Below are 13,899 nucleotides of genomic sequence, written 5' to 3' on the forward strand. Positions count from 1 at the left end.
CTTCGTTTTTCTCATGGATGGAGTGTGGTCTCTCTGTAAATTACCCCATATCTTTTCATTTTCCTATTTACCGAAGGTTCCATGTGAAAATTTCCATTGGATCATATCTGTTAAACTAAATGTACAAAACAGGCTCAAGAAAAGGCGAAATTTCTTTTTCAAACCCGAACTAGAAATCAATTTTTTTCTAATAGAGCACCTTACATTATCGTCAATGAGTTCAGGCATGTGAAAAATTATGTAATCATACACAAGAAAGAAACCCTGAACAGGCTTTCATCAATATTTTTTACCTATTTAATATTAAGTAAATATTAACATGTACATGTATTTGATAAATTACAGATATAACAAGGAAACTGCCCGGTATTCGACGTAAGAGTACACTTTTTACTGCACGCGTAGTCGGGTGCGTTCACTACGAGGACACTTGTACTCAACTACGCGTTAAGCATGAATATAGAATCGTCCCATACAGGACATTTTCTATGTTATCCTAGTATATTATCCGACAGTTAAGAATAGAATCTTGTCAAATTTTGAAGTTGAACATGTGGGATTTTTTATTTTTGCCACGGACCATTTAATTTTCATGGAGGAAGGGGCCTGGTAGTTATTAGAAAACAATATTCTGACCCTGATTTTGACTTAAAAAATCTGCTGCCTCAATATTTTGTCATATGAAAACAAAATTGTCAACAAAATTTTCCCGTTTAAACTGTACTAGAAAAAGTTTGGCATGTGAAACGGACAATACATATCCTAACAGAAGTACAAATACCAGTCCTCCCTTTTGTGTATACATATGAGAAAACATTTCAAAGTTATTGATTGAATTCAAATGCATCACACATACGTTACACATTGTAGTCCAAAAAAATAAAGGACTTCATTCCTATCAAACACCTTTTTAATTGTTTACCAGTATATTTCTTTTAGTTTTGGGTAAAGTTTTAAAGGAAATAATACTATCAAGACGTCCTTCCATAAATCTTTTTTTTCTGTTCTGACTTTGAAGAAATGACTACTTTTCGCCCAATCGAAATGGTGCATGGACATATTTTGTTTCATATTATTAGAATTATTTTCAATATTATCGGTATTAAACTTGCATGATTATCGACACATGAAAGTTTGTCAGCATTGTCAATCTTTTTAACGTTAAAGTACCATTAGTTCGGTAACTACTCAATTAAGTTTGTCGATAACGTAGCTAATTTTGACGGTAAAGAAACATCAATTCGATCACTTCTCTGTTACGGGCTGTAATATATCTCCGTTCTATTCAAGTGAAGGGTTTTTTGTTTAGAATCTCATCTAAATCGTTCTTTTCAGATTTGGTTTGAACTTGTTAATTAGTTTCAGAGAAAATGGTGAACATGTGAGTTCCTGCATAAGGTTTTAATTGATTGATGACGCACAGTGGCAGATATATCATGCACGTTCAGGACGAGGGTTTAATCTCAACCTGTAACATGAATAATACTGCTATATGTATGCCAATTGAGCAACATTAAATGATGATAGTTTGAATATGGTCTCACAATCGATCATCGATCCTGTAAAATCTTTATTTCTTGTATTTCTTAAAGGATACTGAGAGTTTTCGATATTGGTCAATCCGATAGTATCGAAGCTTGCCTTGTCCGATCAGAACCAATTAAGTGTCGTTTGAAGGACGAAGGACTCCAAATTTTGGCAAAAGCTCAAACGAACTTTCGGATTTATGATTCTTATTTGTCAAATAAAGTAATTTGTCTCATGGACAACTTAAAAAAAATACTATTTTAAACAAAATCGTTATATCTGTTTAAGTAAAATTTGGCATAATTTGGCCGCAAGTTCGTTATTCATTACCCCCTTCAAAACTCCATTCTCTGTTCGATTTTATGTCTGGAAACCACATTCCAACCAATATAAACTTTTAGCTATTATTTCGGATATTGCAAGTCACAGACTTTTCAAACCAGTTCGCATTGGAAAAGATGAAAAAGAGAAAAGATCTTTTCTTACTCTTTCCTTTGCCAACGAAGGTCTCGATGGCGTCAACTTAGGCAATATCCTTCATCCTAAATAAGTCGTAGATACCTCCTTATTCAAGGCCGTTACTACCCTTGAGGCAAGTGAGGCAATTGCCTCACTAAAATTTCGACACTGTTTTGTTTTTTTATACATATATATAAATATAATAGTCATTTGTTGTTCTATCTCAACCTTAATTTCTGTAACTTGTCATCCTTCCTTTTAAACTATTCTTCATGGATATAACTCAGCATCTCAACGGGTGGTGTTTCTCGATTACATTAACCTAGTAACAATAATCATCATGGATCTTTAGTTAAAAACAGGATCTTGCAGAAAAGGGAAAAGCGACACTGAAGGTAAAGAAGGAATAATTCTAGTAAACTAGTTTTTTTTGTGAACAGAGTCTGAGTATTGCATATAACTTCATTAGAACAATAAAAAAACGATAAGTAGACTGACAAATAAAGTACTGGTCTTCGGAAGGGGGCAGTCCTGTCTGCATATTCATTTCTCCGTTTCACCAACTTTTGACAAATCAAGTACTGGGCATCGCAAGGAGACAGTGAGTCCTGACTGCGTATTCATTTCACGAACTTTAATCTTTCTCTTTACAGATTTATAAATGAAATATAAATAATATGAAACATGAATGCATGGATTAGTTTTATCCATGTTTCTTTAACCTTAAAAATTGAAAGAATATCCCATATTCCAATTTGATATTATTGAGGAATGGTAGAACCTTTAACACAGGATTTTGTCTTTACTTATTCGGGACTACGGAATTTCATTTCTTTATATTCGGGGTTTCGGAATCGGACACCCCCAAACCCTAACTCCTAAATTTATAGATTGTGGAACTAAAATACCACCAACTATTTCCAGAAAATTACGGAACTACATGTACAAACGTCAAAAACTCCATTCCAATTCCCCTGTACCCATATATACTTACTCCATAGATAGAATCATATACATCATACGTTCAGGTATTTCACATCCAATTTTTAATGGAAATATTCTTTATAAAGCACAAAGGTGTCAGTATTCACCTCAAAAACTTACAAAACCTTTGAATAGACTTATTAAGAAGGGATATAGTTACGATACTGTTGTCAGGTCATTAAAGATTGCATATTTTGGCGTTAATATTGATTCACTTATAGGGTCTTTGCATCGGAACTAAACACATTTATTAAAAAAACCAGGTGTTGGCATGACACGGGTTATGTTCTTCTCATATATGTTATGATACTAAACCCCTAACGGAAAGGATTGTGCCTGATGTTCATATGATGAAATCATAATCTTTCAGTCAGTTCAATTGAAGCCTGGAGCTGGCATGTCAGTTAACTGCTAGTAGTCTGTTGTTATTTATGTATTATTGTCATTTTGTTTATTTTCTTTGGTTACATCTTCTGACATCAGACTCGGACTTCTCTTGAACTGAATTTTAATGTGCGTATTGTTATGCGTTTACTTTTCTACATTGGCTAGAGGTATAGGGGGAGGGTTTAGATCTCACAAACATGTTTAACCCCGCCGCATTTTTGCGCCTGTCCCAAGTCAGGAGCCTCTGGCCTTTGTTAGTCTTGTATTATTTTAATTTTAGTTTCTTGTGTACAATTTGGAAATTAGTATGGCGTTCATTATCACTGAACTAGTATATATTTGTTTAGGGGCCAGCTCAAGGACGCCTCCGGGTGCGGGAATTTCTCGCTACATTGAAGACCTGTTGGTGACCTTCTGCTGTTGTTTTTTTCTATGGTCGGGTTGTTGTCTCTTTGGCACATTTCCCATTTCCATTCTCAATTTTATGTATCTTATTTCATTCCATCTCTAGTTCGTCTAATCTTTGTCAGCATAAAAGCGAGTTTTATATTTTGTAACTGCGACTGTATGATGGTGCTTACAGGAAAGCTTAATTCCCTTTTGCAAACAAAACTGTTACTACCGATGCTGCTACCGAATTGCTGATGGAGAAGGAATAGGAAGAAGACATTGATCATTGTGTTGATGATGATGTGCTACCTTTTGAAACACAGACTGCCATGAAACGACTGAAAACTTGGAAAAGAGCATGCATGAGTGGCGAGAGATTGTGCGGTCTTGCCATGCTCCATGTTCATTGCGATAAAAGAGGGACGAAAGATACCAAAGGGACAGTCAAACTCATAAATCTAAAACAAACTGACAACGCCATGGCTACAAATGAAAAAGACAAACAGAAAAACAATAGTACACATGACACAAGTTTTCCTGATAAGGATATCAGCAGACCAAATTATGATTCTGAAACGATTTGACTAAACCGGCCATAGAAAAATTTGGAAAACTCTACTGAATCGATGTTTGTTCTATGTTCTGGCAGCAGACTCAAAAATCGAAGCGAGGCGAAATTTTTTTTGGAGGGTATGAAATGAATGGTGCAAAATCCTGCATTCTAGGCATTTTTAGAGAGTTTGATAATGTTTTGCATTTGAACTTTTTAAATAAATTTTTTCATATTTTAAGACTTTTACTAACATCAAATTTTTAACAACTTTATTTAAATTTATATGTAAGATAATCATCCAAATATCACTGATTTTTGAGTCTGCTGCCAGAACATAGAACAAACATCGATTTAAGAAGGGTCTAAAAACTGCACAAACAACATTTTCCAAAAGACCAAAAAAGTGAAAAAGTATATTTAAACAAAACGCATTTAACTAACAGGTCGAACAACTGATGTTCTTTAACCCTGTTGACTGCCATTGGCGATTGCCAAATAAAATTTATCACACATATATATATATACAACTCGTCTAAACATCAACCCAACACTGTTAGATCTGTAAATTGGCTTTCGCAAATTTTCTGTTCTTCCCTCACCGGGATTCGAACACATGCTACTGAGATATCGTGACACCAAATCGCCTGCACTGTAGCCGTCCCGCTAGACCACACGACCACCTGGGCTTTACCTTTCCTCGTCAGTTTTAATCTAGCGTCGTACTACAGTACATGATATATTAAGGCATGGAGATGTTATTGTTACAGATCAGCTCAATTATCTATAGTAAAGGATCCTACAAATTAATGCAAGATACAGTCACAGAAAATAATTATATTTATAAGTACGTCTCAGTCAGTGACAACTCTACAACAGATTTATCCATCGGATCACCAGCAATGATGGTGATACATGGCTGTGTACATTATGTATATACAACTTGTCTAAACATCAACCCAACAATGTTAGATCTGTAAATTGGCTTTCGCAAATTTTTTGTTCTTCCCTCGCCGGGATTCGAATCCATGCTACTGAGATATCGTGACACAAAACCGCCTGCACTGTAGTCGTCCCGCTAGACTACACGACCACCTGGGCTTCACAAAAATAAAGCTTTCGGTGGTCGTGTGTTACCTTTCCTCGTCAGTTTTAATCTAGCGTCGTACTACAGTGCATGATATATAAGGCATGGAGATGTTATTGTTACAGATCAGCTCAATTATCTATAGTAAAGAATCCTACAAATTAATGCAAGATACAGTCACAGAAAATATGCCGAACATGTACGCTAGTTTATAACATCTTGCGAGTGCTATCATGGAGATCTATCAGTGTACTACGTATGTTGAAAACAAATGTACGATCAGCAATGAACAACGACATACAGTTACTGCATATTCATCGGTATTTCAGTGTGAATATTGACAAAGTAATAGAGAAGTTTGTTTCTGCCTAGACCCGAAGAGCAGATTTTTGACGATTTTGAGTAAATTCTGTATCACAAATACATGTATGTTTTGTTTATGTATTACTCTATTCAGAAGATTAATTAATAATTTTCATAGGTTTTTATGGGATTAGAGGTAACACCCTAAAATGGATTTCATCATTTTTGTCATCTCGAACTCAAAGAGTGATAGTAGAAGGCTCTACCTCAGAGAAGCTAGATGTTCTGTCTGGAGTTCCTCAAGGCACTGTCCTAGGTCCCCTCTTGTTCCTGGTATACATTAACGACCTGCCTGACACAGTATCATCTTCTGCAGTTCGCCTTTTTGCCGATGACAGCTTGTTATATAAGCACATCAGGAATCAAGCAGATGCAATTAATCTTCAACAAGACCTGACTGCCATAGAGCAATGGGAACATGTATGGCAGATGAGCTTTCACCCTGCTAAATGCACAGTCATAAGAATAGGCACCAACCGAAAAAACATCTTGGAGACACAGTACCACCTACATGGACACCAACTCGAAGTTGTGGACAGCAGCAAATATCTTGGTGTTACTCTTAGCGAAGACTTAACTTGGAAAAAGCACGCAGAGATAACAGCAGCCAAAGCATCAAGAACTCTAGGATTCTTGCGCCGCAACTTCAGGGACTGTAAAAAACAGTCCGAGAAACAACCTACAGATCCATGGTCCGACCATCATTGGAGTATGCGTCCGCTGTGTGGGACCCATACAAAGTGGAAGACATAAACCGACTAGACAAAGTGCAAAGAAGGGGAGCCCGCTATGTCTGTAATAACTACAGAGACAAAACTCCTGGATGTGTCACCAACATGATTCAGCTTCTGAAATGGGAATCATTACAAGATCGACGTAAGGACCATCGACTATTGATCATGTACAAGGCCATCAATGGTATGATTTCCATACCAGAAGCCAACAGCATCATCAACAAAAGTGACACCAGAACCAGAGGGGCAAACAGATTGAGGCAGATCTACACCAAAACAGAAGTGTACCGACAATCCTTCTTTCCTCGCACTATCCAGAATTGGAACCAGCTACCAACAACGGTGACCAACTCATCCACTCTGGACGACTTCAAGGCCAGCCTCCATGCAGCGGCGGCCCTGAGGACAACCACATAAACCACCACTTGATGTACAGTGGCGGATCCAGAGGGGGGGGGGGGGGTTCCGGGGGTGCGCACCCCCCCTTTATTTTTGCCGATCAATGCATTTGTATCGGGACATATGTTTTGCACCCCCCTGCACCCCCCCTTTTGCCCTGGGTTAGCACCCCCCTTTCGAAAATTCCTGCATCCGCCCCTGATGTAGATAGTTTTAACTGTAAATACAAGCTTTTTATTTGTACATATAAAACCTGTGTGGAGAGTGGCTCCCTCAGACCTACGCCTGGTCAATATTTACAGTCGTCTACGACTCCTGACCATTATTGGAAGATGATGATGATGATGATGATTTTTTTTATAAGTCCTGACTACATATAGCGCCTCTTTTAACCGTCCTATGACCGAAAACCGAAAAAAAAAACATTTTTCTGCATAAAAGGGTTCCAAAAATTTTTTTCGACTCGCTCCGCTCGGCGGGAGTTGCTTGCACATTGTTTCTTTCTAGCTACGCCCCTGTAACCTGATAACAGTTGTTATCCATTCTTTTGATGTGTTTGGCTTTTGATTTTGTTATTTGATTAGGGACTTTCCGTTTTAAGTTTCCGCGGATTTCAGTACTTTTGTAATTTTTACTTTTTCCTTGAAACGGTTTATTTTTGGACGTTCTTGTACGATGTTATCTAAATTGCGATGAACGGTGTTTAGCCAAAGTAGTATAGAAAAACAAATATGGCAGCCCCCATGGAAAACATGAATCGTCTGGTCAAAAAGAAAGAAGAGATTGAAGCAGACATACAAGCGTTGTTTGAAGTTCTAAAATCAGTAAATGACTTTTACGAAATCAAATTCCACTGTATAACATTGTAATGAATGGAGTATTGTTCTTTGTTTAAATGTGAAACGAGTGGTTCTGATCTCAAAATGATTTTTGCAGAATCATTGTGTAGTTCTTGCTATCTCAATTCTCAAGTGTAAATGGTGGCAATTTATATATGTGGTACTGTTTTAATTGACAATCAATAAGACTTCTCTAAATCTTATAAATGGCTGACGGTTATATTATACTGTTAGAGGACGACCATGTCCGGCAAAAAAGGGGGGGATGAAAAAGGGATTTCGAAACTAAATATTTGGTCGGGTAGCATTCATACCATCCATCTGAGACTGTACATGTGAATCACTGAATTATTCAGTTAGAACCCCCCTCCCTCCCATCAGAATACCCAATCAATACACCTTATCGCTATTTGTCCGCCATTGCTGGAAATCACACAGGTTCCCGTAAAATTTTGACGTCATAAAACAAAATGTCTGACGCCACAATGGAAAAGTGATTGTTGTTGACGTCAAAAGTTCAAGCGGACGGGTCAGCCGGGAATAGCGATAAGGTGTATTGCTTCAAAAGAATGTCATATTTAAATGTTTATAGTTCACAATTTATCATTATTGATTTTCCTTAATAAGGAGTGACATACATATGAAAAGTTATACAAACTGTGAAAAAGAAGTGCCCTAAAAATCGCAAAGGTGAATTAAGGGGGGGGCCAGGCTCAGTCGCCTTTTGTGGGAATTTTGTTGTTGATTGTATAGAAAATCACTTATAAGCAAGACTGGAGCTGACTTTTTCTTATGCAGTCAGTGGGTCTCCTTAAGCAAATTTCTGGATCCACCTCTGAATCTTTCTTAAGCAAAACATAATGTTTCATCCATGATTCCATCTCTTTAAACAACTTGGTTGGCTAATATAACTATTAAGAATTACTACAGGTTGAAAATCTTGCTGTTACTTTGAAAAACGCTTAAGATGAAGAACAGCAATACAACACTTACTTTGCACAGGGTTAAGTAACATGTAGGTGTGTGTAGGGACTTTGTGTTTTCATTTAATACATTGTATTTCTTCTTTTCCATTTAAAGATACTATGAATTCATTATTATTCGTTGGATACCTATTTTCGTGGGTACAGGTGAACCTTGAAATTAGGTGTTCAATGAAAGACAAATTTTCTGTAGGCTTTTATGCAGAATTCGGCAAAACTACAAAATAAACAAGAAGTAATTGTAACAGGATGCTATTACGAAGTCTCCCAAACAAAGCTCCCATAATTCACCATTCATATGGTCCCATATGCATTTAATTTGTTTAATTGTCCCATACAAGAATATATATGGTTTAGGGGTGGGGATCTTGACCGTTTACAATTTATCGAACATAAGGGGGTGGGGGTGAACCCCATGGACTTCACCTATATTTCAATTGATTTGTTTTGTTGTCCCATTCAAGAATTAACATGGTTTAGGGGTGGGGATCTTGACCATTTACAATTTATCAAACATGAGGGGGTGGGGGTGACCCCCATGGACTTCACCTATATTTCATTTGATTTGTTTTATTGTCCCATACAAGAATATATATGGTTTAGGGGTGGGGATCTCAACCATTTCAAAAGTTTTTTCAAACATGAGGGGGTGGGGTAACCCCCATGGACACTCCCTATATTTCATTTGATGTGTTTTATTATTCCATACAAGAATATATATGGTTTAGGGGTGGGGATCTTGACCGTTTACAAGTTTTCAAACAAGAGGGGGTGGGGTGACCCCCCAGGGACTTCCCTTTCTTTCATTTGATTTGTTTTATTGTCCCATACAAGAATATATGTGGTTTAGGGGTGAGGATCTGGTTCTATAGTAAATCCCTCCCTTCTTTAAGCCCCCAAAATACCTCTTAATAGACCCCAATGAACAAACGAAAGATTGATGGCTCCCCTAGACATATTAGTCTAACATTTTATAAAACCCTAAGTAAATCTGACAAGCGGTGTTGGAGAAACCCTGTGGGCAAGTTAATTTTTAAAGTGGCGGAAGAAGAGGTGGAGAAGAAGAAAAAGAAGAACTGAGCAAAAACAATGAGTCTCTAAACTTTGTTTGGGAGACTTAAATATCATCAATAATCTTAGTTTTCCCTAATCCCAAAAATTGGTTCCACAGTACAGTTTTTGTGTATAAATGTAATTATTATTCATGATTGATGGCTAAGATGGTAAATAATAATTTTCATGTTCTATTTTAAATAGCAAAAAGGAGTTGGTATGAAAGAACCACTGGTGGATAAAGATGGATTTCCACGTAATGACATTGATATTCATACAGTAAGAACCGCAAGACATGATATTAATTGTAGGTATTTACAATCTGAATATAACTTAGTTACCATATAAATGAAATTAGCACTGTCACTCAATGAAGAAGAAAAAAAAGTATTATATTTTGCTGATTTAATATTAAAGAAAACTTGATGATAGATTTAAAAGTCAAATCTGAAAACTTTACAAAGACATAGTATAGTTTTGTAAGCTTTATATTTAAAACAAATGAACCACCAACTGAACCAGTTTATCATGATCATGTTTATGTGAGGGTCTTTTTTAATCTTCTGATTTTGTTTTTTAAGCTAACTTTTTATTATTAAGTGTATAAATGTTTTTTTCCTGGAAAATGAGCTGAAAAGTTCACTTTTCCTTGAAGGCAAAAGGAATCTGAAGATTTAGATTGCTATGACTGTTAATTTAGAAGATAGGTTTATGCTTAATGAGAAACTATAAAAAAAAAAAAAGAAAAAAAAAAGGTGGTTATGATGACCCTTGATACATCTATCCAACAAAGACTATAGGAATAGGCTATAAACAACAACATGCAACTGTATGCCTTCAACAATGAGCAAAAGTAATACTCAGCTTTTAATATTTTACAGGTTTACAGAATGACCATCTAGCAATAATGACTGAAATTGAAGAGGAACTGTATAAAATCCATGAAGTAGCTAGAGCAAACAACCCTCAAAGGGAAACCATGGATACAACAGATGCTTCAATGTCAGTTGAAATGAAGGAGAGGTTATCTCCCTTCCTGGAAGTCAATAAAGTTGATGATGGATCACCAGCCTCTACTGCAGTAAATAACACTTCCAATAAGATTTTTGAAACCTAAATTTTAAACTGTCTTTATAAAGATTTTATTCATAAGCTCAGTGAAATGTTTAATTGTCACTTGGCATTTTGTTTTTCCTTTCTGTTAATATATCATATTATTCTTGATATCCTAACAAAATGAAACAAAATTTTGCAGAAAAATTGATGTCAAGATCTTTACTTTACATTACTATTTTATTTTCGAGTCAACACACATGACTTCCTTTTCCTTTTGCTGGTTTGAAATGGTTAAACTATTTCTCAAGCACTATTTAATTCATTGAAACCTAACTTGACAGAAATATTTCTTTGAAGGTTTGTTATAATTGTTCTTTTTTGGTGTTGATCAGATATTCATATTGCTTCTAGTTGAGGTCAAATTTTACAATAACAATGCAACTAATTCAGGAAATTGGTTTATAAACTGAAAATCTAGTCAATTGTATCATTATAACCATCCAAATATTGAAAGGCTGGCAATTAGGCACATCGTACTGAAAGTCACTGTGACTGCTGTTTTAACATTCAAATGATCATACTTCGTTTTGAAAGTAGGTATTTCTTTTTTAGCAATTACAAGAAGGAGATAAAATTCTACAATTTGGATCTATTACTGCACAGAATTTTAAGAGTTTGCAAGACATAGCATCAGTGGTACAGCACAGCAAAGGGGTAAGAAAGATATTGACCAAAAGTGGAATATAAGTTTAGGGAGAACTGTTTTTTGTCATACATTTATATTGGAATATGAATATTATAATGTAACAATAAGAAAAGTTAGTAAGGAATAAGAAGAGTTTTCATGATCATCTTAAAACAATGTTTTCCGTCTCATATTACAAAATGCAGAAAAAAACAACAAAGGAATAACCTATGATTAAATGTTAAATAAAAAGTCATGAAACTGCAACACAATGACATAAAACTTCTGAAACCAACGTATGGTGATATCAATAGCCACTATACTTATATGATATATTTATTATGTCAGGCAGGGTAACTTACTTAAGTGTTAGTCTTTGTAAGAAGCAGGCAATTTAGGTAAAAATCAAAACATGATCAGAAAAAACCAACTGAGGTAATCATGTTATTTAATACTAACCGTCATCCTGAGTTAAAAATTATTAGTCTTTCGTTTGTGTGTGTCTGGTAATATCAAATAACTTGGTTAGAAAATTGGTTTGAATGATAGCAAATTACAGAGTTATCTCCCCTTATTCGAAAATTTCTAGTGCATTTCAACCAAATTGTATCTTCTATTACCAGAAGAGAAAACGAAAATGAATGTTATTTTTGTGCATATTAACTACATATTATGAACTGAAATCAGTGTCAAAATGGGTGGGTTTTTTTGGTCATGTTTTCACCACTGCCTGATTCTTAGGCAGACTGGCACTTAAGTCCTCATGAAGAAAATGGAAACATGCCAATGGGTATTCAAGAGTTTTAAATAGAATTTATGATAATCTTCATTGCTTGAATGTGCAACATGGGAGACAACTGCAATAACAATCTGATTTATGATTTTCTTCAAAAATGTTATGTAAATAATTTTCTAGTCACTACGGTATTAAAAATTATAGTTATCCGTTTGAAAACAGAAAAGATTTTTCTCTACCAGAACATCAGTGTAAAAGCAAATTATAAGAAACAGCCTAAATTTATATGTATGAATAATGAAGGTAAACAGTACTCAAGCCTATTTATTTTTTATATTTTAAAATGTAATAAATAAAAATTTTATATTTATTTTACAGAAACCATTTACATTAACAGTATCTAGGAGCAACACAGACCTTAGATTGTCTTTAACACCTAACACATGGAGTGGCAAAGGCTTATTAGGGTAACAATCATGGCTACACAATTGTTCAGCATCTTTATATCTACACAAAAACCATGTTTTAATGTTAAATATATTCTTAGACAAGAACTGTAACTTTTTTATGTATTGGGCAACAATCAGTGAACATTTATAGTCAATCTCAAGTCACACAAGTTATAAAATTATTCTTGTTATTATTTCTTAAAAAAAAAAGATATTGCAGAATCAAGCCTTTCTTCTTTCTCGATCAACTTTTAATTACAAGTAAAAGGGAAAGAAGAAATCCTTATTTTATGTAAAGGGGAGATAATAAATTGTAGACTTCTGAATTTCACTACATACATGTATAACATTAAATATCCAAATGAAAAGTGCAGTGCTATGGTGATGTTGTCAGAGGGTTAAAACAATTTTAAATCATTTTATTTAATAATCAAAAAACAAACAATTACTTTTTAATATTTACATAATTTATATTTTTGCATTAAAATGTATTATTTCGATATATATATACAGTTTGATACCACAAGTAGAAGAGCAGTGAAAGGGTGTGAATGTTCATGATTTGAGATAACAACATTTTATAAACTTTGTTTAAATGTTTTGAAAGAACTACAAAAGATACCAGAGGGACAGTCAAACACATATATTGAAAATAAACTGATAATGCCATTGCTAAAGAAGAAAAAGACAAACAGACAAATAATTGTACACAAGACACAACATAGAAAACTAAAGACTAAGCAACACAAACCCCACCAAAAACTAGCGGTGATCTCAGATGCTCCTAAACGGTAAGCATATCCTGCTCCACATGTGGCACCAGTCATGTTGCTCATTTTATGACAAACCTAGTTAATAGTCTAATTCGGTAGGTCACATTCGTGAAAAGGGAAGGGGATTGTAGTTACAACATTAGGAACATATCCAATATCATAAGTGAAACAGTTATTCCATAACGGTCAACCAACTTGTCATGGCGTCTGTAAACCTCTATCAAGGAAATCATGATCATGAAAATTGTTCAAAGCTTTTTTTAATTTCAATTTGTATTATAATAATTGAACTATATTCTTAACTTTCAGATGTAATATTGTTCCACTGAAGAAGTCATGACATTATTAGAAAGAAAAATTGGATTTATTTATTATTTGTTCTGTAAATGATTCTGATTATAATAAATTTATTTCAAGTCACCTACACTTTCTAGTAAAAAATGTT

At 34.9% G+C, this 13,899-nt stretch overlaps 2 protein-coding genes across 2 annotated transcripts; both read left to right on the forward strand.

The window, feature by feature from the left end:
- The first annotated feature begins 6,436 nt into the window (after nucleotides 1-6,436).
- LOC139510756 (uncharacterized) lies at nucleotides 6,437-6,898 on the forward strand. The gene has a single exon (XM_071297284.1). The coding sequence runs from the start codon at nucleotides 6,437-6,439 to the stop codon at nucleotides 6,896-6,898; it is 462 nt and encodes a 153-aa protein (XP_071153385.1).
- Nucleotides 6,899-7,544: 646 nt separating this feature from the next.
- On the forward strand, nucleotides 7,545-13,874 carry LOC139511658 (26S proteasome non-ATPase regulatory subunit 9-like). Its single transcript, XM_071298625.1, has 6 exons — nucleotides 7,545-7,704; nucleotides 9,960-10,062; nucleotides 10,637-10,836; nucleotides 11,424-11,525; nucleotides 12,611-12,699; nucleotides 13,764-13,874. The coding sequence occupies exons 1-6, from the start codon at nucleotides 7,612-7,614 to the stop codon at nucleotides 13,792-13,794; spliced, it is 618 nt and encodes a 205-aa protein (XP_071154726.1). The 5' UTR covers nucleotides 7,545-7,611; the 3' UTR covers nucleotides 13,795-13,874.
- Nucleotides 13,875-13,899: the final 25 nt, after the last annotated feature.

The sequence above is a fragment of the Mytilus edulis genome, chromosome 2 (assembly GCF_963676685.1).
Source record: "Mytilus edulis chromosome 2, xbMytEdul2.2, whole genome shotgun sequence".
In the NCBI taxonomy this organism is placed as follows: domain Eukaryota; kingdom Metazoa; phylum Mollusca; class Bivalvia; order Mytilida; family Mytilidae; genus Mytilus; species Mytilus edulis.